General features: G+C 35.7%; 1 protein-coding gene across 1 annotated transcript; it reads left to right on the top strand.

The window, feature by feature from the left end:
* The first annotated feature begins 642 nt into the window (after nucleotides 1-642).
* Nucleotides 643-12,346, top strand: LOC112027303 (uncharacterized). The gene is made up of 8 exons (XM_065764269.1): nucleotides 643-880; nucleotides 1,106-1,224; nucleotides 2,094-2,218; nucleotides 7,604-7,688; nucleotides 10,972-11,161; nucleotides 11,309-11,487; nucleotides 11,705-11,805; nucleotides 11,913-12,346. Exons 1-8 carry the CDS (start codon nucleotides 643-645, stop codon nucleotides 12,061-12,063), a joined length of 1,188 nt encoding a protein of 395 aa, XP_065620341.1. The 3' UTR covers nucleotides 12,064-12,346.
* Nucleotides 12,347-23,241: the final 10,895 nt, after the last annotated feature.

The raw sequence follows: 23,241 nt of genomic DNA, 5'->3' as shown, positions 1-23,241 counted from the left end.
CGAAAGAAATCGTGACTGTAAATACTGACAATAATTGTTCCATTTTTGTTAGCATGAAAATTATATTCATAAATTTTCATTAGTATTTTCGGTTTATTACAGTTATGCTTTAATACTATCTAGTTCTTGGTAAAGAAACCTAATTTCTCCTAATTTAATTGAGTTGTTATGTCGCTACCATTATTCTTATTATTTTCACATCTCGTTGGCAGAAATTACTTCAGAATAAGGGTTTTAACCCCAAGGAACAGATTTATCTTAAGAGCTCTTCAGGTCCTGATTGGATAAGTACTACCTTGAAAGTAATGCTTCAGATAGCAAGAATCATACAATTAGATGAGGTAAAAATTCCAATTCTTCTCTTTAAACTACTTGGTATTTCAGTGGAGGGACATGCTTGGAGGAAAATGAGAGAGATAAACTGATTTCCCATATGAACAACAGGAAACAAAATATTTTTTCCGCATAGGTTTGATCCCTTTTAGGTTCTTGCAAATTGTAGCTTCAGTGTCTTCCTGGTTTGTTTTGGCACAAAACTCAAAAGTGGAGCATGAATAGCATGATAGCCTGATCCTTGGCATTTTATGGATGATTAACTCATGATGATATTTATTATAAGGGGTTCATTGGGATGCAGGTAGAATGGTAGAGGCTCTTAATTCAATCCTTTCGCTTCTTGACATTTCACTCTCAAGTGGTATGTGCATGCAAATGAATGTCCTGCAAGAACTTCGGGAAGCAATTATTGGTATGATCCGTGACTTTGGGGACAAAAACAGTGTGAAGACTACAATTTTAGAAAACCACAGCTGTGGTAAAGAAGAATGTTTGTTGCAATGGGGTGAGAACAATGGCATAAGGACAAGGTTGCAGATAGCTTGTAAGTCTTCACAATTATGACTGCTGCTGTTCTTTTTTTCCTTGCTTATTAGGCATGTAAAGATTTTGCCCCCTTTTCTTGGTGTCAGAGGATTTTTCCTTTTTCTTTGAGGTGGAGTTGGGAACTCGGGGGGGTGGGAACACTATTTCTTTACAATTCTGCAAAGCTATGTATAGAAAAAAGGACACCTAGTCTTTATTGTATTGTGCTTCATTCATCTTGTAGATGTCGAAGGTGCTGGTAGAGGAGCCATAGCAAGAGAAAATCTAAATGTTGGAGACATTGCTGTGGAGATCCCTGTATCTACTGTCATTTCTGAGGAGCTAATCCGTGAATCCAACATGGTACGTTTCAGACTTCCATAAATGATTCCTACTTTGAGTTTGAACTTCTATGAGAGACAAGGAAATGAAAGTTAAATGAAATGAATCTTCATTTGTGTGGGAACATGGATCACATTTCTAAAAAACTTGTCACGCAGAAAACAATAGATGGGTGATGATTAGTAAGAAAAATGTATTCTTGCCTACATGAATTTCTAATTATCCCTGCAATATGTAGAGAAAGTTCCTTGCGGTCGTTTATGTTTCACAAAATGAGTTATGTGGAGGTAAAAGGAAGCCATTTCTAAGTAAACAACTAAACTGATCACTAGGAAATATTCAGAAAACTATTAATTCAGTTAAACAAACTTACATAACATATAAGAGAAGGGTTAAGTGTAATTCTCACCAGTCACCATGTCTGGATAAAATAATCTGTTCACTCTGTGCATCAAAGACACGGTTTGAGGTGCCCATGAGAGACATGGTTATAAGGTGTCTATTCCAATGGTTAATGGTAGTAGATTAGCATTAAGATGGATTTTGGAACCAGGTATCAGGTACTATGCCAATGCTGCTTTACCTTCAAACAAGGTGTCATTTCAGTTTTTTAGGCCTTTCTCATCTCTATGCTTCTGTTTCTACATTGTCAAGTTGGATAATCTCTATAGTGGAGTACATGGTTTATGTTTGGGTGTAAAATGGGGGGATCATAGCTTCAAATCTTGCCCTGCAATAAAAATTGCACGTGATGCTTTGTTTTTCATTCATGCCAATGGTCAATTACACTTCGAGAGGGCACTCTTACATAATCAGTAATTTGAATCTGTGCAGCCTATGTGGAAGTAAAGTGGGTCAATATGACTTACTATTTTTTCTTTTTATTGCAGTTTCATATATTAGAAAAGATTGATGGCATCTCTTCTGAGACAATGTTATTGTTGTGGAGCATGAACGAGAAGCACAATTGTAATTCAAAATTCAAGATTTACTTCAATACCCTTCTAGAAGAATTAATACAGGTACTCTCACTTTTTGTCACCTGTTTTGTCGATGATATCTACTCTGTTATTTTGTGTACATAACGAGGAAGTATTATTGTAATTTGACATCTTATTACTTGTGAGTAGGGGTGGCAAATAGGCGGGTTAGGTCATAAATGGGTTGGGTGTGTATTTACCCATTTATCCATTTATGACCCGTTTATATATAAATTAATTATCCATTACCAACCCAACCCATTTAATTAGTAACCTACCCATTTAACCCAATATGACTCAAATACCTCTAAAACTACTTGAGTACCTTCTTGACCTCAAAAATTACCAAAATACCCTTAAATACCTAAAATGATACAAATATCCCTACACTTCCAAAATTACCAAATATACCCTTGGACATCCAAAACCCAAAAATGACCAAAGTACCCCCAAAACCCAAAAAATAACCAAAATACCCTCGAAACCTAAAAATGACCAAAATACTTCCAAAACCCAAAAAATGACCAAAATACTCCCGAAACCTAAAAAATGACCAAAATACCCCTGAAACCTAAAAATGACCAAAATACTTCCAAAACCCAAAAAATGACCAAAATAACCCCGAAACCCAAAAAATGACCAAAATACTCCCGAAACCTAAAAAATGACCAAAATACCCCCGAAACTTAAAAATGACCAAAATACTTCCAAAGCCCAAAAAATGACCAAAATACCCCCCGGAACCCAAAAATGACCAAAATACTCCCTAAACTCGGAAAATGACCAAAATACCTGTGAAACCCAAAAATGACCAAAATACCACCAAAACCCAAAAAATGACAAAAATACCCAAGAAACCCACGAATGACCAAAATACCCCTGAAACTCAAAAAATGACCAAAATACCCCCGAAACCCAATGATCAAAATACCCCCGAAACCTAAAAATGACCAAAATACCCCCAAAATCCAAAAAATGACCAAAATACCCCCGAAACTCAAAAAACCAAAATACCCCCAAAACCCAAGAAATGAACAAAATAGCCTCAAAACCTAAAAATGACCAAAATACCCTTGAAACCTAAAAAATTACCAAAATATCCCAAAACCTAAAAATTACCAAAATACTTCTGAACCCTAGAAATTTACCAAAATAACCAAAAAATCTAAAAATTATTGAAATAACCCTAAAACTAAAAGATGACATATATGCCTTTGTAACCTAAAAAATGACTAAAATACCCTTAGAATCTAAAAGATGATAAAAATAACCCCGAAACCTAGAAAATTACCAAAATTCCCTCAAAACCTAAAAAATTACTGAAATTCCCTCGAAACCTATAAAATGACTGAAAGACTCTTAGAACCTTAAATTGGTCAAAAATATCCTCGAAACATCCAAAATACCCTAAACCTCTATTTCGGTAATTTTAGATGTTTCTTGTGTATTTTGGTCATTTTACATGTTTAGCGGTATTTTGGTCATAATTTAGGTTTCAGGGGTTTTTATCGATAATTTTTTTTAGGTTTTGGGGTTTTTTTGGTCATTTTTTACGTTTTTGGGGTATTTCGATAATTATTTAGGTTTCAAGGTATTTTGGTAATTTTTTTAGGTTTCAGGGGTATTTAAGCTATTTTTTAGGTTTTGGAGGTATTTCGGTCATTTTTTAGGTTTAGGGAGTATTTTGGTTATTTTTTAGGTTTAGGGAGTATTTTGGTAATGTTTTAGGTTTTGGGGGTTATGTTAGTCATTTTTTAGGTCTTAGGGTATTTCGATCATTTTTTAGGTATCAGGGTATTTTGGTAATTTTTTAGGTTTAGGGTGTATTTTGGTAATTCTTAGGTTTCGAGTGTATTTCGGTCATTTTTTTATGTTTTGGGGGTATTTTGGTCATTTTTTAGGTTTTAGGGGGAGTATTTTAGTCCTTTTTTTTAGGTTTCAGGGTATTTCAGTAATTTTTTAAGTTTAGGAGGTATTTTGGTAATTTTATGGGTTTCGGAGGTATTTTAGTCATTTTTTAGGTTACAGGGTAATTTAGTAATTTTTTTAGGTTTCGGGGGTATTTTAGTCATTTTATAGGTTTCAGAGGTATTTTGGTCATTTTTTAGGTTTCGGGGATATTTTAGTCAATTTTTAGGTTTTGGAGGTATTTTGGTCATTTTTAGGGTTTTGGCGGTATTTTGGTAATTTTTAGGTTTTGGAGGTATTTTGTTCATTTTTTAGGTTTTGGGGGTATTTTGGTCATTTTTTGGGTTTTGAGGGTATTTTGTTCATTTTTAGGTTTCGGAGGTATTTTGGTCATTTTTTGGGTTTTGGGGACATGTTGGTAATTTTTAGATTTTTGGGGTATTTTGTTCATTTTTAGGTTTTGGGGGTATTTTGGTCATTTGTTGGGTTTTCAGGATATTTTGGTCATTTTTTGGGTTTCAGGGGTATTTTGGTCAATTTTTTTTTTGTTTTGGGAGTATTTTGGTAATTGTTAGGTTTTTGGGGTATTTTGGTAATTTTTTTAGGTTTTTGGGATATTTTGGTCATTTTTTGGGTTTTTGAGGTATTTTGGTAATTTTTTGGATTTTTGGAGTATTTTGGTCATCTTTTAGGTTTCAAGAGTATTTTGGTCATTTTCTAGAAATTTAGATTTTATGTTGTTTATTTAAATTTTAGATGGGTTTAGTGGGTATTAGTGGATTTATCCATTTAGACCCATCTAATTAAATAACCAAATGGATCTTTACCCATTTAACCCAAATAGTCAAATGGGTTGGGTTAAGACTTATCCAAATAAGGTAGGTAATGGGTGGGTTCATGGATATGGGTAAAAATTGCCACCCCTACCTGTGAGGATTAAATGATTCAACTATTAGCAAGAACTTGATGTTAGGTTAGAACATTTTGCAATCTTTTATATGGTCAGTGAATGCTCTTTCTTTGCAAGCTGAAAAATTATCCGTTAGGGTTTGAAATTTTTCTCACCTGTTTATTATCATATGTTTGACACAGTTCAATAATTTTCCGGATCCTTTCTACATGGTGTAGCCTTTTTGCAATAAAACATATTGTACTTATCAAAAAATGTTGCTGGTAAGAGAGTAAGTATGAACTTGAAATAAAATATTATATTCTAAATATCTAACTTTGAAAGGATGTAACACGTTAGTAATCATTCAGCTGGTATCCATCACTTACCAATCTGAACAATTGATTGATCAAGACTTTTTTCTCTTTTTTTTTTTTTTTTTTTTTGGGAAATTTCAATTTTACTTTGATCTAAGCACTTGTTTCTTTTACTTTTTATACCATTCTGTTCTTTTTTGTCCTGGTAAATTTGGACCTAAGGTGTATACCAAATTTACCCATATTTATAAAAAAAAATTTCAAGTTAAACTGTTAAAGCATGCATAATATTTGACCATCATTCAAAGTAAAATTTTAGTAACATTTTGTGTATGTTGTGTACATGAGGTAGTTCTTTTGCTTAAATAAAATTTTATTACTCATCAAAAAAAGTTATTCTCAGTAAAATCATTTCTGCCATGGTCAATATTTTAACCTCTTTTTTTTTTTTTATAAGTAATGAAACTTCATTGAAAAAAGAAACCATACAAGGAGCCAAAGCACACAGGCAGTGTACTAAGGATTAAGGAACCAGCAAAACATCAAAACTATAATGCATAGAAAGTATAACTATCAAGCAGATCAGCCGAAGAATTAAAGTTTTTTTTTGATAAGTAACATAAGAAATTTTATTGAGAAAAACCAACTAAGTAAACTGCCGAAGAATTAAAAAAAAAAAAAAAAAAAAACCCAAAGCTCAAATTATTGTCAATCTCTCACTTCTTCAAAATTACGAGCATTCCTCTCCCACCAAATACCCCACACAAGGCAATGAGGGATCATACTCCAAATTGCATGCTTACATTTGTTAAACTTGCTCGACCAGCTAGCTAGAGTATCCAAAACGCCAATATAACCCAATGAACCCAAATAATGAAAATACCATATTCCACAACCATCTAGCTACAGGGCAGTGTAAAAGGAAATGATTAGTAGTCTCCCCATCCTTCTTACACATGCAACAACAATCCATCACCAACTACTCTACGCTTTGGCAAATTATCGGTAGTTATGATTTTCCCCAAAGCCGCTGTCAATATATTAACTTTCAGTGATTTAGATTAAAACTATGCGGCAATGTTTCAGTCACTGAAAAGTTTAAAATTTTAATCTTATTAAGACAAAAACCCGTTGTTACGCTTCCACATCAAAGTAAGATATAGTACTTAATTTTTTTCTTTCATTTATGCCTATTGGTGTTCCAAAAGTACCTTTTCAAAGTCCTTGAGAGGATGATCAATCTTGGGTTGACATATAGTGCAACTTGTCATATATATTGGGTCACATGGGATTTCTCCATTCTCTCTCCCTGATCGAGATATCCTATACTTTGCCCAAAAAAGATTGACTGAATCATAAAAATTTTGGAGCATGGAAGTGAGAAATTATATATACCTTAGCCTTTAAGAAGGTCAAAGCTATTTTAATTCCCATTTGTTCTATAATTTTACCAAATTTTAACTAGGGAGTTGTTTGATGATTTTTAGCATCAGTTGTTGCCTGAAGAAATGGATAAATAGGGTGTATAATTCCTTTGCAATTATATGCTTCGCTACCATCCTAGGTTTTGGAATTTTTCTATTAAATATAAGGCATGCGCCATTTGGTTATTTCACCCATTATGGGTTTGCACTAATTTGCATAACTTATGAAACAATCAAATACTTTAGGTAGAAAAAGTAGAATACAATTTATTTTAATAAAAGAACCAAAACAATTATGAAATTAAGAGGGGAGTGCCCTAATTAACTACTAATACCTAAAATAAAAATACAATTTAGCAATAAAAATAAAATTGACTCCAAAATTCAATATGAGTAAATTAAAATAAATATTCTTTATGTTATTTCTTTGCGCTTCCTGCATCACCCTGGTTTCCTACTAGTTAAAATTATGGAGGATTTAGAGTATAAGGAGTTGGTACATCCCAAATGGTATTACCTTTTGGTCCCTCTCTGACATTTGAATGGAATTTTACGTTGGTTTTAGTCCAAACATTGTGACATTCAATTTGCAAACTCATAGTACTAATTACTACATTGTTTTTCATAGTAGTAAGTGATGATATAATGATGATGTTATAGAATTCTATAGATCAAATTGGGGGAAAAATGGTGTCCAATTATGTCAGTCTTATTTATTTATTTATTTTTCTCTAGTTTATATTGTTTGTATATGATCCGACAAAAAATGGTGTTAAAGCATATAGATATGTTTGTGCATTTTGTATGCAAGAATTGTCTGCCAACAATAATGTTCTAACACTGATCATTTTGGTTTAACAGGATTTTTTTTTCATGATTTTATGTGACAGGGTTGAGCTTTGGCATTGAGGCAATCATGGCTTTGGATGGAACCATGATGTTGGAAGAGATAGTGCAAGCAAAACAGGTTATCAGACCTTCTAATACACTATTACTAGATTAATTTGTTCAAATATTTAGGCTCTGATTACTTCAAGGGACAAAAGAGTTGTGAAAAAGGATATATTAATGTGAGCCAAGCATCTGGAAATGGCAATTTGGCCTATTTAAGTGGGCCCCCCACCTTGCCCTGTCCCCATTGGAATGGATTTGGTTTTAAAAAGATGGGATAGCAATAGAAAATAGATCTAGAACTTGATCTGGATTTCGTTCTTGTTGGCTGCTTTCTCTTCTATGTATCCAGTGTACTAGGGATTGCACTTTCTCGTGGTGTTTCCAATGGAGACATACAAGGTTCAAATCCCCCCACCCCCAACTATTGAGTTATCAAAAAAAGAAAATTTGGATACACTCTGAACATCAAGTAAGCCAATTAACTAATGGTTCTGTGGCATAGTATATATTGCGGAATCTGTCTACTTGTGTTTATGATGGGTATAATGTTTGAGAATCTAGGGTTAGAAAAAAAGGATTAGTAGTCAAGAATTATTGGAGAGTCGGTAGGGAAGGGAAAATTTTTTATTTAGGTTTGGAAAGATGAGAGAAATTAGGGTTAAATCAGCCCACAATCCTTGAATAGTGCATGTGAACATTATCATGAATAGTGATAGAATGCCAAAGACAAGAAAAGGAAGAAGAAAAAAGGGGGAAGTGACTGGTATTTGCAATTGTTTCTTGATGAGTTTCTAATCTTTTTTCAAAATCTTCAAGGATAAATCTAGGCAATGTGTTGTACAAGAAGTCCAGAGTAACATTTTTCTCTTTTCGACTAACATTTCTTCAGATATTTTGTAATTAGAAGCATTATCGGTTATTACTTGCACAACTTTTTTCTCCCCAACCGTCTCTACAACATTATCCAACATCTCAAAAATAAAAAAATTAAATAATACAATAAAAACCAGCTATTTAGAAAATTCAGAGGTGTCTATGTATACAAAAAAAAAAAAAGGTTCCTTGAGGACAATTCACTAAAAAATTGCATACGGACCCTCTTCTCCTATCCATCAAACCATCTGTCACAATTGAACATCACATTTTACTCAGTTCTTTTCCATATATTCTTCTAGCATATCTAATGTCAAATTCGTGTGCTTCCAGTATTTCTCCCTAATTTCATGATAGGAAGGTGGCTTAAGCCCATTTCTAAATCTTGTAATCATTTCAACCATCTTCCCAAATTTAGGATTGTTCACACAATTAAAGGGAATGACACTAGTGTAGAATAGTTATCTGTAGACAAATTCATTCACATTCCTTTTGTTTTCTTATAAAAAATAGTTTATTCATAATTCTTTGCGTTGCTTTTATGACAAACGTATCCATGATGCCTTTCCTTTTTCATGCATTAATATCTTCTTCTCCTTAAGGATTATTCTTACCGAATTTTTTTTTTTCCAAAAAATAAAAAAAAATAAAAATCCTGACTCAAGCACTTTCTGACATGGCTCAAACATTTAAACTAGAGCCAGCTAAATGATGTTTAAGCTGCTAAATTCCCCTAGAAGAGATAGACCTACAAACTAAGGTTTTGTTACTGTTGTTGTATTTCAATTGTTACAACAAATGGAGGAGGGGAGATTTGATCTTTTGTTCCCCTTATATAGGAGACCAAGCAATGTAACTGAGCTACAAGGCTCTTAGCAGCTCTACAATACCTACAGTTAACCTTCTTTGAATTACTTTACTGTTATTTCAACTACATATTCCCATCCTAGGTTTAACCTACTGCCCAGTGCATTTTTTTTCTTACACTTTGCAGTAGAACCACCAATACTAGTACCAGCAATACATACCTATATCACCTTAAGGTATTGCTATTATTTCTCAAAAAAAAAAACCTTAAGGTATTGCTATTGAGAAAGAGAAAAGCAAGTTTAAAATTTATTATATAGAAAAGGGGAAACAATAGCAAGTAAGAAGGATTGACAATAAATTGATTAACAAACAAATACATATTAGTTGTTATTCTCTTATGGGTAAATTTTAGTTGCCATAGGGCTGCATTGGCATAGAGGTGGATTAGTGTTTTTTTTTTTTTTTTTCAAATAAATAATAAATTTTATTTGTGATTCTCATATGGAGTTATGGGTATATTGCTCTCCACAATTGATCTCATATGGCCATATGGATAAGAGTTAGCATCGAGTTTTCCGCATCCAAACCTAAGCAAACATAAAGAAATTAACATAATATTTTTTTTAAAAAATAAAAAATACAATAGCCCCTCCTTTCACCACCAAAAAAACACCATAAACAGAACCTAATAGGCAAGTGACCAACTTCACCAAAAACGACATAGTCTCAATTCACTCATCAAGTATACTAGGCAAAAGAACTCAACAAAGCTATATTTAAGATTTCTGGAGCCAAAGTTAGATCCATTACAACAAGATAGCGATTCATAACAATTAAAAGCTAAAATAATTTACCTAGAATGATTGGAACCAAAAAAGGATCGAATCAGTTCTTTTTTTGGATTATCAATGTCGTGGCGTCTCAGCATGGCAGGTGGCACTGTGGAAGCAGCAGCTCTCTGCCTCTCTCAACTTGGGACCCCAATAACAAGAAAAAGCTCAGCTTAAGCATGTGTGGCGATATCTTATAGGATCGATGAGGGATAACAATTCTACATGGCCCCATGATCTAACTCACGGTCCCACATCAATTCTACTTCACAGCTGATCCTGGTATGATCTGGATCGATTCTATGGTCTAGGATCGTAGGATCTTACGATCCAAGATTGCGAGATGTCACAATCCTGATAATATTGCGTATCATTGTGTCTGTGTCTACGTTTGTGCTTCTTAGCATTTCCTAAGCTAAGCTCACCAGCTTATTGCTCCCCATTGGTCAAATTTATTATTTCATTGGTAAATCCATGACCTCAATCACTCATCCTCCACCTTGATCTTACAAGGGAAGGAGATGTCATTAAAGTTGAGCTCATTCGCTACTTACAGTCAACACTATCAGTGATAGAGTTATTATGAGTGATAGTCTATCACTCATAATAACACCTTCTGCTCAGAATGATTCTTCTTGTACTTTTAAAAAATTTAGATGGTTGACTAATTTTGGTCCGTACATTATCTGCCTTGTTTTATCCAGTTTGATGGGGCTTATACAGAGCATTTGATTGCTGTTAGAATGTCTTATTGACAAATACTAAGATTTTTTTCCCATGTATTTTTGGAACCTCAGTGAGGTATATTTCTTGCTCTTGCTCACATTTTGTTCCCTTTTACAGATATACCCACACATTTTGCACTGTGGCAAAGTAGATCCTGCAACAAATTCCTTGAAATTCTGTCTATCAAGACCATGCAGTGAAGGAGAACAATGCTTTCTTAGTTATGGGAACTTCTCTAGTTCTCATCTATTGACTTTCTATGGCTTTTTACCACAAGGAGACAACCCATATGATGTTATTCCAATGGGTAACTTTCTTACCATTACCATTAGGTCAATAGATATCTATCCAAGTTTTTAACTGTTCACAAGACAAATTCCTGTCAAAATGTTTCTGTTTTGGAACTCTTCAAAGTGCTCAGTTGGATGATACATCAATATTTGTTCTAGCCCAGACTTTGAGGCTGAACAGGAAGATTGTATGGAGGGTAACCCCAGATTAGACTGGACTACTCACATGGTGCGGGGTACGTGGCTCTCAAACAACCACAATATCTTTTATTATGGCTTGCCACTGCTATTATTGGACTATCTACACAGAGCTAAAAATCCTATGCTGCAGACCAAGTCCCTTGTAATTTTCTTTCTTTATTTTTTATTTTTTATTTTGGTGAATTGATCTGGCTTTTATCTTTTAGCATTTGATTCAAAGATTGGTACTTCAGAATTCTCAGTTTGACCTCAAGTTGCATTGTGTTTTTCCTCTAACTAGGCTTGAGTACTAACTAATTTCATGCTTTGAAGTTTTCTTCATAATGCTCTTATATGATTCTTATACTTTTCTTTTATAGCTACAATCTAACTTGGAAAATGAAATGGAAGTTCTTGGAGACCTTCTCTCCGCCTTTGATGGCATGATGGAAAATCTTGGTGAAACAGATCTTAATGACAGGTAAAGAAGTCAATATCAAGGATTCAATACATAATTTGGAACTGAAAACAGAAGAAAATTTTCCTTATCGGATATAGTAGTTTTACTTTTAATCTTCATATTTGCAGAGAAAAAACCAGTTGGGATGTAAGGCTGGCAGAGGAGTTCAAAGATCAACAAAGAAGAATTGTTTCTTCAGTTTTAACCTCATGTCATAAGGGTATCAGGTTGGTGGAAAATGAATTGCGCAAATGCATGAACGAGGACACCCGTGGTTAGATGAGCTGGCTGGAGGCATTTATGTGTCTGCTTCCAACCTGGGCATTGGCTTTTTTTTTTTTTTTTTATGTAAACCGAAGAAGAAAAACTAGCATGAAGCACATTGCTCTGTCCTGGTGGACCAAGCCAATTGTGACTGTAAGTCTGTAACCCTAGTCTTGTTCTTATCAAATATCACTGCCCTACGAAGTGGCAAAAAAGTTTTGTTTGTCCTGATATGAGATATAAGTAGCACAAGCGTGGAATATTATCTTAGTGATGATACATTTGAATCTCAATCAAATTTTGTGCCTATATTCTTCGGTTAATAGTGTTGTAGTAACCTACTCAACTTAAATCTAACTTTTTGTGGTGTGAGATTACTGGTATTGGCCTCAAGGAAAGCATGCGCATTACTTTTTAAATGTGTGGTCAATATGCTCTAAATCAATTTTAAATTGTTCCGTGGAAAAGAAAATAAAAAAGAAAGCTCATTTTGGGGATAAGGTTTGGATGCCCACATTTGACTTAAGATACAAATTGGCTTTGTTGTGCCAAGTGCCAACCCGTATAATATTGTATGCGTTGTGCAGAATCTTTGTAAACTGTTTATCTGTTTATTGCTGTATGATTTTGGAATTGTCTGATCTTGATCAAGGTGACCAAAACTATGTGGCTCATGAAATACCATATTATATACATATATACCTAAAAAGTCGGTGGTTGGTCCATAATTGAAGGATCTTAATTATTTCAGTGGGTGGCTCCTATATTGCTCGCTGCCCATGTTACAACAGAGCATAAGTGGGCTCTCTCTCTCTCTCTCTCTGTGTATATATATATATATATATATCTCCTTTGGTAAGTAACTCTGCGTCTATAATAAAATGTTAAAGGGTAATAAACTCACTTTTCTTCCAGAGTAGAAAGAGGTGAAGAAGCAGAGGTTTAGATGATCATCAAAAGCTAAAACAAGTCAAAGGTCACTACATCCTCAATTTGGAATAACGAAATAAGATCCTCTCAATTTAAACCAATTTCACAATAATGGAATAAGATCCTCTCAATTTAAACCAATTTCACAAGTAAAATTTTAATTCTTGAATCCAATAATTTATATTGTGTCACATCATTTAAAATTAAATCTATAAAATAGAGTGTCCTCTCTTGTTGAATATTCTTTAGATATGTAATATATAATTAAATCTATAAAGTAAATACATTTCACAGGGTAAAGATCACGTTCTTGTCAGTTGTGCAGATAAAAAAAACTGGTTTTCCCCAATAGTATTTAGGAAAGAATTTTTATTCACGTTGTACCTACTCATATTGACAAGGGTTTCATTACCCCAGTTGTTTATAAACCGATCAATAGCATTGTTTTCCTTGACATTAGATTAATAGTAATACGATAAAGGTAGTCTTGACATTTATAAAGAATCCAAAAGTTTTATTATTATTTTATTTTTCTTGAGAATAAAAGAATCTATAAGTTAACCAATTATAAATTGATGGGTCGTCCACTGCTCTACGCATAATTTAAATGTCAATCATATTCTAGGTTTATTAATACACTGTATACAAATAAAAACAGTCAAAAACAATCTTTCTTTAATAAAATGAAAAAAAAGTTTTGCCAATACAACAAGCGAAACTGTAGAATGCCCCACGCTTATAGCCAAGAAATAATAACAATAAAATAAAGAAACTTCCATTTGGAAGTTTTTTTTTTTTTGGTTTGTCGGATGAGCCCACAAAGGGGTAAAGCGTTGGCCCAGGAAATTCTTTTCAAATTGAAGGTAATCGGACTTGAACTAGGGAGCACACCCAGTCGAACCCGATACAAGCATCTTGAGATTGAGACCCCAACCAACTCGGCCAACCCCTAGATTTCCATTTGGAAGTTGCCACTTATAGTAACCCAAATTTAATAAAGTAAAGTCAGTATGTGATATGGTGTTGTACTCGATGTCGTAGCTTATCAATCTTGAGAAAGCATTCTATACAGGTTATCATGATCAAGATTGTGTCTGTAGTTTGAGCTAGGCCTCACGGGCTAGGCACATGTATTTCATTTTGGATTGGCTCAAAAAATAGACCAAAAAACTTATGGTCCTTCTTTACTTAAGTGTTGAACCAATTAGTACCATGATCCAAATCTGAACTTCTTCAATCGGTATGGGTTATTGGCTTGGATAATTTGAGGGCTTTGTTTTGTGAATGGGCTATTGGGTTGAAATTTGAGTTTTATATTAATTGATACAATTTGTGGTTAATTTAGTGAGCCTCATTTAGTAAGAAGTGGTATTTAATTTTCATGTGTATTGGATCGTGGGCTTTGGGCTGACTATGGGCTCTTAGAACCGTTGGTCTGTAAAGAACAAAAAAAAGATTTTTCATATCACCTCACTAAAATCTTTTTTTTTTTTTTTGGTGATATAGGCAGAATTTCAAACCCCAAATATCTTACTAAAAAATTTATCAATTAAGTTAACTATCTTCTAAAAAAAAAAAAAAATGGTTATGCTAACTGAAACAATAAAATAAAATAAAATAAAATATATTGTTAAATCACACATATCCCACTAAACTATGCGAGTCAATTTGTTATTGGCCCATTGACGCAAAATAGAGAAGCACCAAACGATACAAACCAGCGCGGTTGCACATGCGTGGCATGTGCTACCACCATTTTTATTTGAGAACTTATACGCACTTTCTGATCTGTTACGGTTCTCTGTTTTTATTCTTTCCCTCACAGTTTTCACTGTACTTCTTCACAAAAGTGCCCAAACCCTTCCACTGAAAACCCCGCCGAAGCTCAGATCTACTCGCCGGAAAATTCGCTGATATCTCCAACGGTATCCTTTCACATCTCCTTCTCTCTCTCAATCTCTGTATGTGTATATATATATATATATAGTTGCGTATGTATTCATATTTTTATTAAATATCATCTATATTTATTTTTTGGATTTGGAGTTGAAGATCTGTGTGACGTGCTACCACCATTTTTATTTTGAGAACTTATACGCACTTTCTGATCAGTTATGCTTCTCTCTCTTTATTCTTTCCCTCACAGTGTGCCCAAACCCTTCCACTGAAAACCCCGCCGGAGCTCAGATCTACTCGCCGGACAATTCGTCGATATCTCCACTACAAGAAAAAAGGTCTATTACAATGGAAAAAATCGTTGCAATAACTACAAAAGTCGTTGCAATGTTATTGCAACGACAAAAAAGTTGTTGCAAGCCGTTGTAATAAACTCCGAGGCAATAGACTTATACAACAAAAAAATCTCGTTGCAATAAATCCTAAATATTGCAACGAACAAGTTGATGCAATAACTTCTTTATTACAATAGCATATATTGCTTCAAAGGTTTTGTGAAAAATGTCATAACTTATTACAACAAACAACCTTTGTTGCAATAGGCTGAGTTTTTTTTTTTTTAAATTTTATTTTAATTTTATTTTAAATTTTCAGCTTCCACAAAGATGTTGGTTATGTTGCCTAGGTGAATCAAATGGAATCAATCTTCAGTGGCCTTTCAAATACATTTTACTAACTTAATCCTTTTAATTACCTTTATCTAAAGAGTGAAGTTTAGTCAATTGTGATGAAATAGGTTGAGGGAGTGAGTATGTTGAAATATAAGCCAACCCAAAGGGAGGGGGATCCATTCTTTTTCTGAGTTACAAAACTTCAAGAAAAATTGTGGGTTTCTAAGGCATTACATAAGTGTATCTGTGTGTGTGTTTGCGCTCAGACATGCACATGTATTGGCTTAGAAAAACTTGAAGCTAATACCTACCCTAGTGCCACCTCACACTTAACTAAAGCTCAAGAGCCATTAGTTTCAATGTAAAGCATTCACAACAGGCCAGATAAATGGGTTGCTCTGCCAACATTTAGCTAGACCGACATAAAATGTGCTGCATGAGACTTGCTTGTGACTGACCTAAATATGTTTAGCTAGACCGGCGTAAAAATGCAGGCTTGCTTGTGGCTGGCCAAAATCTGTAATTGCTACAGTACCTCGCCCCAACTGAGGTACTATAGCTCACCAAATGTTATATATATATATATATGTGTGTGTGTGTGTGTGTATATATATATATATATGTTGTTTGGTTCTCTCACTGATGTTTTTCCTTGGAAGAGCATTTGGTGTGTAAAGGCACTTAAATGAGTGTCTTTCTTTGTATGGATAGCAGCTAGGGGTGGGATACTCACCATTAATAATCTTGTTAAGAGAGGTTAGTCCTTGGTTAATAGGTGTTGCTTGTGTTGTTGTGATGGGGAATTTGTGGACCATCTTCTTCGCAAGTTTGCTCGTGCTTTTTGGAGTGAAGTATTTAACGTGGTTAGTTTGGCAGGAACGTAATACCCGTACCTTTGAAGATATTGAGAGACCCTTAGGTCTCTTAAAATCTCTTCTTTTTGGTACTTTGTTTCAATGGGCTCGTATTTTTGGTTTTATGCCATGTATTTCTATTTCTGATTTCCTACAATCTGTTAGCTTTAGTTCTTGAACTATATGTTTTTGCTTCATGTTCAGAGTGTTCATCATCTTGAACACGATTTTCATTTCTTTCAATAAAAGTCTTATTACCTATCAAGACACACACACACACATAGGATTTCATGATGGCCAGTGCTCTGTCTCCAATATACCTTTATCTACACAAATCAGTGAAGATAGACAACGAGGATGGTGATTTGTCTTTGGGAATTTAAAGTGGTTGGGTCGAAGATGGGCTTGGATTTTGGTGACAGTTGATTGAAGCTTGTGGGGGTGATTTTGTGTGGTGGTGGTGTTTTGGGGGGGGGGGGGGGGGGTGTTGTTGGCTATGGGCCAGAACTTGTGACAGTTCAGGTGAGGCTCAGCGACCGTGTGGTTACCGTGTTTTATTTGGTTGAGGATTTGACTTAGTAAAGAATTTATGGGAGTGGATGGTTTGATTGTGGCTGGAAATGTACTAGTCAGTGTTTTCATGAGTTATTCATTCACTTGTATGTTAGATCAGAGCCAGAACCCATGTAAGCTTTCTATTATGGTGTTTAAGGGGGTGTTTGGTACTATTATTTAAACAACAGTTTTTAGTGTTTAAATAATATTATATATATTTTCACACATTTTTTTATCCACACGTTTTCTCACAAAGCAACAAAAAAGTTACCAAACGGAAAGTTTTCATGTCAACTCAATTTATGACTCTTGCTTAGCCTGCATGTTCTCTTTTCTGCTCCTATTTGTTTGCTGTCTTAGTTAATTGGATTATCAATATTACCTCATGTATTTAAAATTTAAATATAGAATGATTAAGAAAATAATAATTAAAAAATACAATATATTTCCTTAAATCCAAATCCAAATCCAAATTTAGGTATCTAAACAATGAAATTTCAAATCCTTCATTGTTTATAAAGATCCAAACAAAGAATTTCAAAATCAAGGGATTTCAAATCGAGGCATTTTAAAATTAATGGATTTCAAATCTAAATTCAAATCCAAATGTTGCCATCCAAACACAACATTGTTTTTCATTATTTGCATAAATCTTCAATCAATAAGGATCAACTCTAGCCTGTGGAATGCTAATGTGACTGAGCCACAAGGGGTGGGCTAGTCAAGACAGATTGGACACAAGCTCCTTTCACTGCCAATAAATGTGTTTGGTCCTCTGGTGCATCATCTTGCAGTTCAAACTCTCCCTCTTCTACCTCCACTAGCAATGCATGGCTCTCACAAGAGTTGGACTCAACTAGTCAAGAGACGTTGAAATGGGTTCAGAACTCAAAAGAACTACATGAAATACAATTACTGCAGACTCAAAGAGATTACCCCAAGGCTTCCCTCTAGAATGCACCACGTCCTAGAGAAAAAAGCATAGCTTTTACTTTAGTTTTAGGTCAATTCTTTGTTTTTTTTTTTTTTTTTTTGGACATTCCCATTTGATTAATTAATTATATCACCCTACGCCATTTATACAATCAAATTCTTTTATTCTTTGACATATATCACCTACTTTCACATCCCAATATTGCCTATAAAACAAGTATATAGCCACAAGTATATATTTAAACATCTATATAGCCACGATTATCTAACGAGTCATATATCATATTTTTTATTGCAAAAGAGATTAGCATTTGATTTGATTTGATTTTTTTTAATGATAATTGATCCAAAAAAAACTCTTGGCTTGAATTTATTAATTATAATTGTAGGGTCAAGATTTGTAGCCCAAGCCCAAAAGGTTTAGATTATGAGCCCAATGAACCCAAAACAATGAATTTGTAGAGAGTGGGTGAAAGAGCTGGGCTGGTTGTGAATTAAACAACAGTTAACTAGGATATTAAGGGATGAGCCAACATAAAAATACACTTGAAAACTAAATAAATTGATGTCCGAAGAGGTATATTATTGATTAACAGGTGAATATAGTTCTTAGAGCTACAGTAAAATTGTTCTCTTCTTATTTTTCCTTTTTTTCCGATCCCCCTTCATCAAAGGCCCCTTCCCTTTATATAGCCTTCTTCTCAATCATCTTCATCGTACACTTGTTCTTCATCTAAGCATTCACTTGAGTACATGTCACATCAAGTATCTTCTTTAGTTCCCCATGAGTGGTGGTAGCTGAGGTTGCACTGTTCAGGGGTCTTCTCCACATAAATGCGGCTAGGAAAGTTACTGTTGTGCATTAAACACGGTGGTAGTAGCTTTTTCTTTTAGATATTTCTTCGTTCTTATCATCTCCATACATGCTCGAAGCTTATCCTTATCATTGGAATCGCTAGGAATATCATTCGAACCTCCCAGGTATCTGCTTGATAGAGACTCTTTATATCCGAGGAGAATACACTCTTCGGACTACTGATACTCTCTTCGGACTATATTCCTTGATCATTTCCAGGTATCTCTCCCACACAGAATCATTCTCAATCATTTTCTTCTCATCGGACACACCATAATCTTCAAGAAGGGCCCTAGGCCCAATACATAATGTTGGGCTTTTACCCCCACAATAGCCCCTCAAAATTTTAATTTTTCCCTCGCATTCGAGGAGAAAAAATAGGATTTTGATTTGTCATGAAATAAAAGCTTTAAATACAAAAATACCTGAGTTTACATGTGTGTGGGCATAGGTTTAGGCACTTTATCATTGTTGCTGACGTTTCGGTATTTACAAAGCACTATTAATTACTCCAGGAGGCATTCTGTCTCTTGCATCTAACGGTGGACCATCAATTCAACGGGTGATGTTTTTTCTCAAGATTTGAACGGGATAACTCCCACCCACTTTCTGGCCCTTATATAAAGCCTCAAAGAAGACTTTCTCTCTTTTACTTTACGATCTTTTACTCTCCAGCGAACCCCATCGTTCAAGCTCATCAAGTTTTCCAAATCATCCATCTCATTTCTGTAAGAATCCACGCAAATCCATCCAAGGATTTAAGGATCATTCCCTAACCTAGTTTATGTAAGTTTTAATATCTTCAAACCCTTGTTCTCTATTCGGCCGACATCCTCGATCTTTAGGTTCTTGTTTCCTAGTTATCACTCTTAGCGCTTTCCTCTTTCTGCTCATCTGGAATGGGTAGATTTAGGCATTTAGTGGATAGTCCTGCCCAGATGGAGATATTTAGAGAGACGTATCATATACCCCAGGACGTAAGCTTGCGGTACTGTCCCCTAGAAAGATTATTAACAGACCGAGAAGAGGGGGAAGTTATAATCCCTGTCATAGCCTTCATAGAAGGGGGAATGACTATTCCTATGGGTCGCATTACCAGAGATTACCTTCGTAATCATAGGCTTAGTCATGATCAGTGTGCGCCTAATCTCTTTAGGATCCTAGGAGCAGTCGATGCTTTGAACCAACATTTAGGCTTGGGACTCTCCTGGACTGACGTTGTACATATGTACGAATGTCACAAAAAAAAAGGGACAGGATATTATCTTAAATCCCGGTCCAACATAGTCAGGCTCATATCCTGTCTTCCCAAATCTAACAAGGGGATGAAAAACGACTATCTGATCGTCTCGGGAGCGTGGCATGACAGCCTTCATTGCCCAACCCAACCAGGAGAGGCAGGTGGGATATCCTAGATTTAGGTTCCTTAAGAAATAGACTTAGGGTCTTCGTCACTAGTGTTATACTTTTTCTTTTTATGTTCATATTTTACTTGCTAAGTGACTTATTTCTTTGTGGTGTTAACAGATAAAAGGCATGTGTCTCCTCGGCTCAGTTTAACCAACGTTACCGCACTCAACTACTTGCTGAGATCAGAGATTTTCATAAGTGAGGACAGACAACTTTGGGCCGTACATCTCATTCTCGATTTTCAGCCGCTCTCGGACACATTTAAACCGATCGGTAACGCCATAAGACATGGAGACCATCGCATAAACCGGATAGACGTTACTCGGAAAGATTTTTTATCCCTGTTTGATCTTGCCCTCGTGCCACATCCAAATCCGCTGGGTATACCATTGCTCATCTAGCCAGTTCAGCAGGTTCCCCTCGAACCAGGAGCAGTAGATGAAGGAGTTGCTTCCTCGACTTCTTCACTTGAAGAGCAAATTGATAAGTTTAAATTTGAAGGAGAGGCTTCGGGAGGGGTTCAACTGATACAAGTTTCGAATGCCGAGGAGGAAATTGATAGGCAGTCTAGTGTTCGCCCTCCTGTTTTGATAACTACTCCGTCAGAAGACTCTTCAGAAGAAGAAGACATGGCGAGTTTAAGGGATTTAATGAAGGCTAGGAATACAGCACCTAGGGCCAAAGGGACTGGTACGTCTCAACCTGTTATTAGTCTTCCCCTACCCCCTCCCCAGCTTCCTTCTAATCTCAGAATCAAGCTAGTTCTCGATCTGAAGAAGAAGAGACCTATCACAGATTCCGAAGAAGCTGAGGTGGTGTCGTCAAAAGGAGCTAAGCAATAGAAGGTAGTGAGGGATCAACGGAGCAAAAGGGCTTCATCTACCGAGAGTCGAGATGATCCTCTCACTGCTGAGGTGCGCCGAGGACACCGTACCTGGTCCCCTAGGCCGGAACTGGATGGTGCTTCCATCCCTTGGGATACCTCCCTCAGAAATTATCACGGGGGGAAGGCAGGTCTAATTGCTGAGGCCCTGGAGCAATCACTTCTTATTCTGAAGGACATGGAGTCTTACAGGCACTTCAACCAATATGAACTCTTCTTATCCCTTAAAAGGGATTTAGCCATGGTAAGTGAATTGATCCACTTCTTCAATTAAGATGCTGATCTTTTTTATTCGTCCATTTTTTTAACTTTATACTGAAATTTTTCATTCTGCTATGTAGATTACGCAGCAAGTTTATGTGGCCGATGAGTGGAACAAAAAGGCCTATAATGAAGCCCAAGTGGAGGCTCATTCTCGGTCTGAGGCAAAAAAATCATTGGGTAGTTTGAAGGAGGACTATTCTCAGATGTCCGAACAGTTGAAAGAAATGACCAGACAAAGGAATAGTCTTGATGCTGGTCTAAAAAATACCGAGAAGCAGGCCGAAGACCAACGTCAGCAGTTGAACATGGCCAAGATTAATCTGGAAACAAGGAGAGCACTAGTGAAAGGTCTTCGGACTAAGCTTCAAAAAGCCAAGGAGACTGCTAGATTGGCCGAAAAGAATGCTCAATTGGCCAAGGAGGCATTCGAGGTTGAAAGGCAGGTAGCGTATAAGCTGGGGGTGGAGGAGACCTAAGCCAGCCTTACTGAGCAGTTTGCCGCAATCTGCTGAGATTACTATGACATAACTTAGGGAAAAGCCCTTGATGCCACTGAGATCTCTGTGGAAGCTGACTTGAGATAACCTGAGAGTATATACTACGATCCTGATATTCGCAAACTCCCAGGGTCTGACCCCTCTCCCCCCGTACAACTCCAAGAGGCCCCGTACAACTCCAAGAGGCTTCGGAACAATCCTTGATCGGCCAAGGCCTTCCTGCCAACCTTGAGGCCCCCAAGGAGTCTGGTCAACCTGGTGATCAGGGCAAGCAAGCGGAGGCTCTTAAGGAGTCTAGTCAACTCGATGATCAGGGCAAGCAAGCTGAGGCTCCTCAAGATAAGGTTAAAGACCAAGCCCCAGACGCTGCTGCTGCTCAATCCAGTCAAGCTGCTAATCGTTTAGCCCCTCAGATGAAGGCTTAGATGTTATTATAAGTTAGAGTTTATTTAAATACATCCAAGAATTTCAGGCACGATTCACTTTAAGTTTAAGCATTAGCAATAATTTTATGGAGGTGTTGACTAACTCATATCATCTGGTCCGAGAACTTCAGGCATAATTGGGTATAAGTTTGAATACTTGGGAGAATTGTAAGGAAATGTTAACCAACCCAAATCATCTGGTCCGAGGATTTCAAGCATGATTGGATTTAAGTTTAAACACTGTAGAATTGTAGACGAGTGTTAATAACCCAAATCATCTGATCCGAGGACTTCAGGCATGCTTGGATTTAAGTTTAAACACTTAGGTGAAATGTAGACGAGTGTTAACTAACCCAAATCATCTGGTCTGAGGACTTCAGGCATGATTTAATTTGAGTTTAAACACAGGTGAATTGTAAACAAGTGTTAAGTAACCCAAATCATTTGGTCCGAGGACTTCAGGCATTATTGAATTTAAGTTTAAACACTTAGGTGAATTGTAGACAAGTGTTAACTAACCCAAATCATTTGGTCCAAGGACTTCAGGCATGATTGGATTTAAGTTTAAACACAGGAGAATTGTAGACGAGTGTTAACTAACCCAAATCATCTGGTCCGAGGACTCCAAGCATGATTGGATTTAAGTTTAAACACTTAGGTGAAATGTAGACGAGTATTAACTAACCCAAATCATCTAGTTCGAGGACTTTATGCATGATTGGATTTAAGTTTAAACACAAGTGAATTGTAAACGAGTGTTAACTAACCCAAATCATCTGGTCCGAGGACTTCAGGCATGATTGGATTTAAGTTTAAACACTTAAGTGAATTGTAGACAAGTGTTAACTAACCCAAATCATCTGGTCCGAGGACTTCAGACATAATTGGATTTAAGTTTAAACACAGGAGAATTGTAGACGAGTGTTAATTAACCCAAATCATCTGGTCCGAAAACTTCAGGCATGATTGGATTTAAGTTTAAACACTTATTCAAAAACTTTATATAATAAATTGGCATA

This window comes from Quercus suber, unplaced genomic scaffold (assembly GCF_002906115.3).
Source record: "Quercus suber isolate HL8 unplaced genomic scaffold, Cork oak 2.0 scaffold_548, whole genome shotgun sequence".
Lineage (NCBI taxonomy): Eukaryota > Viridiplantae > Streptophyta > Magnoliopsida > Fagales > Fagaceae > Quercus > Quercus suber.
This window is presented reverse-complemented; position numbering and strand designations above follow the sequence as displayed.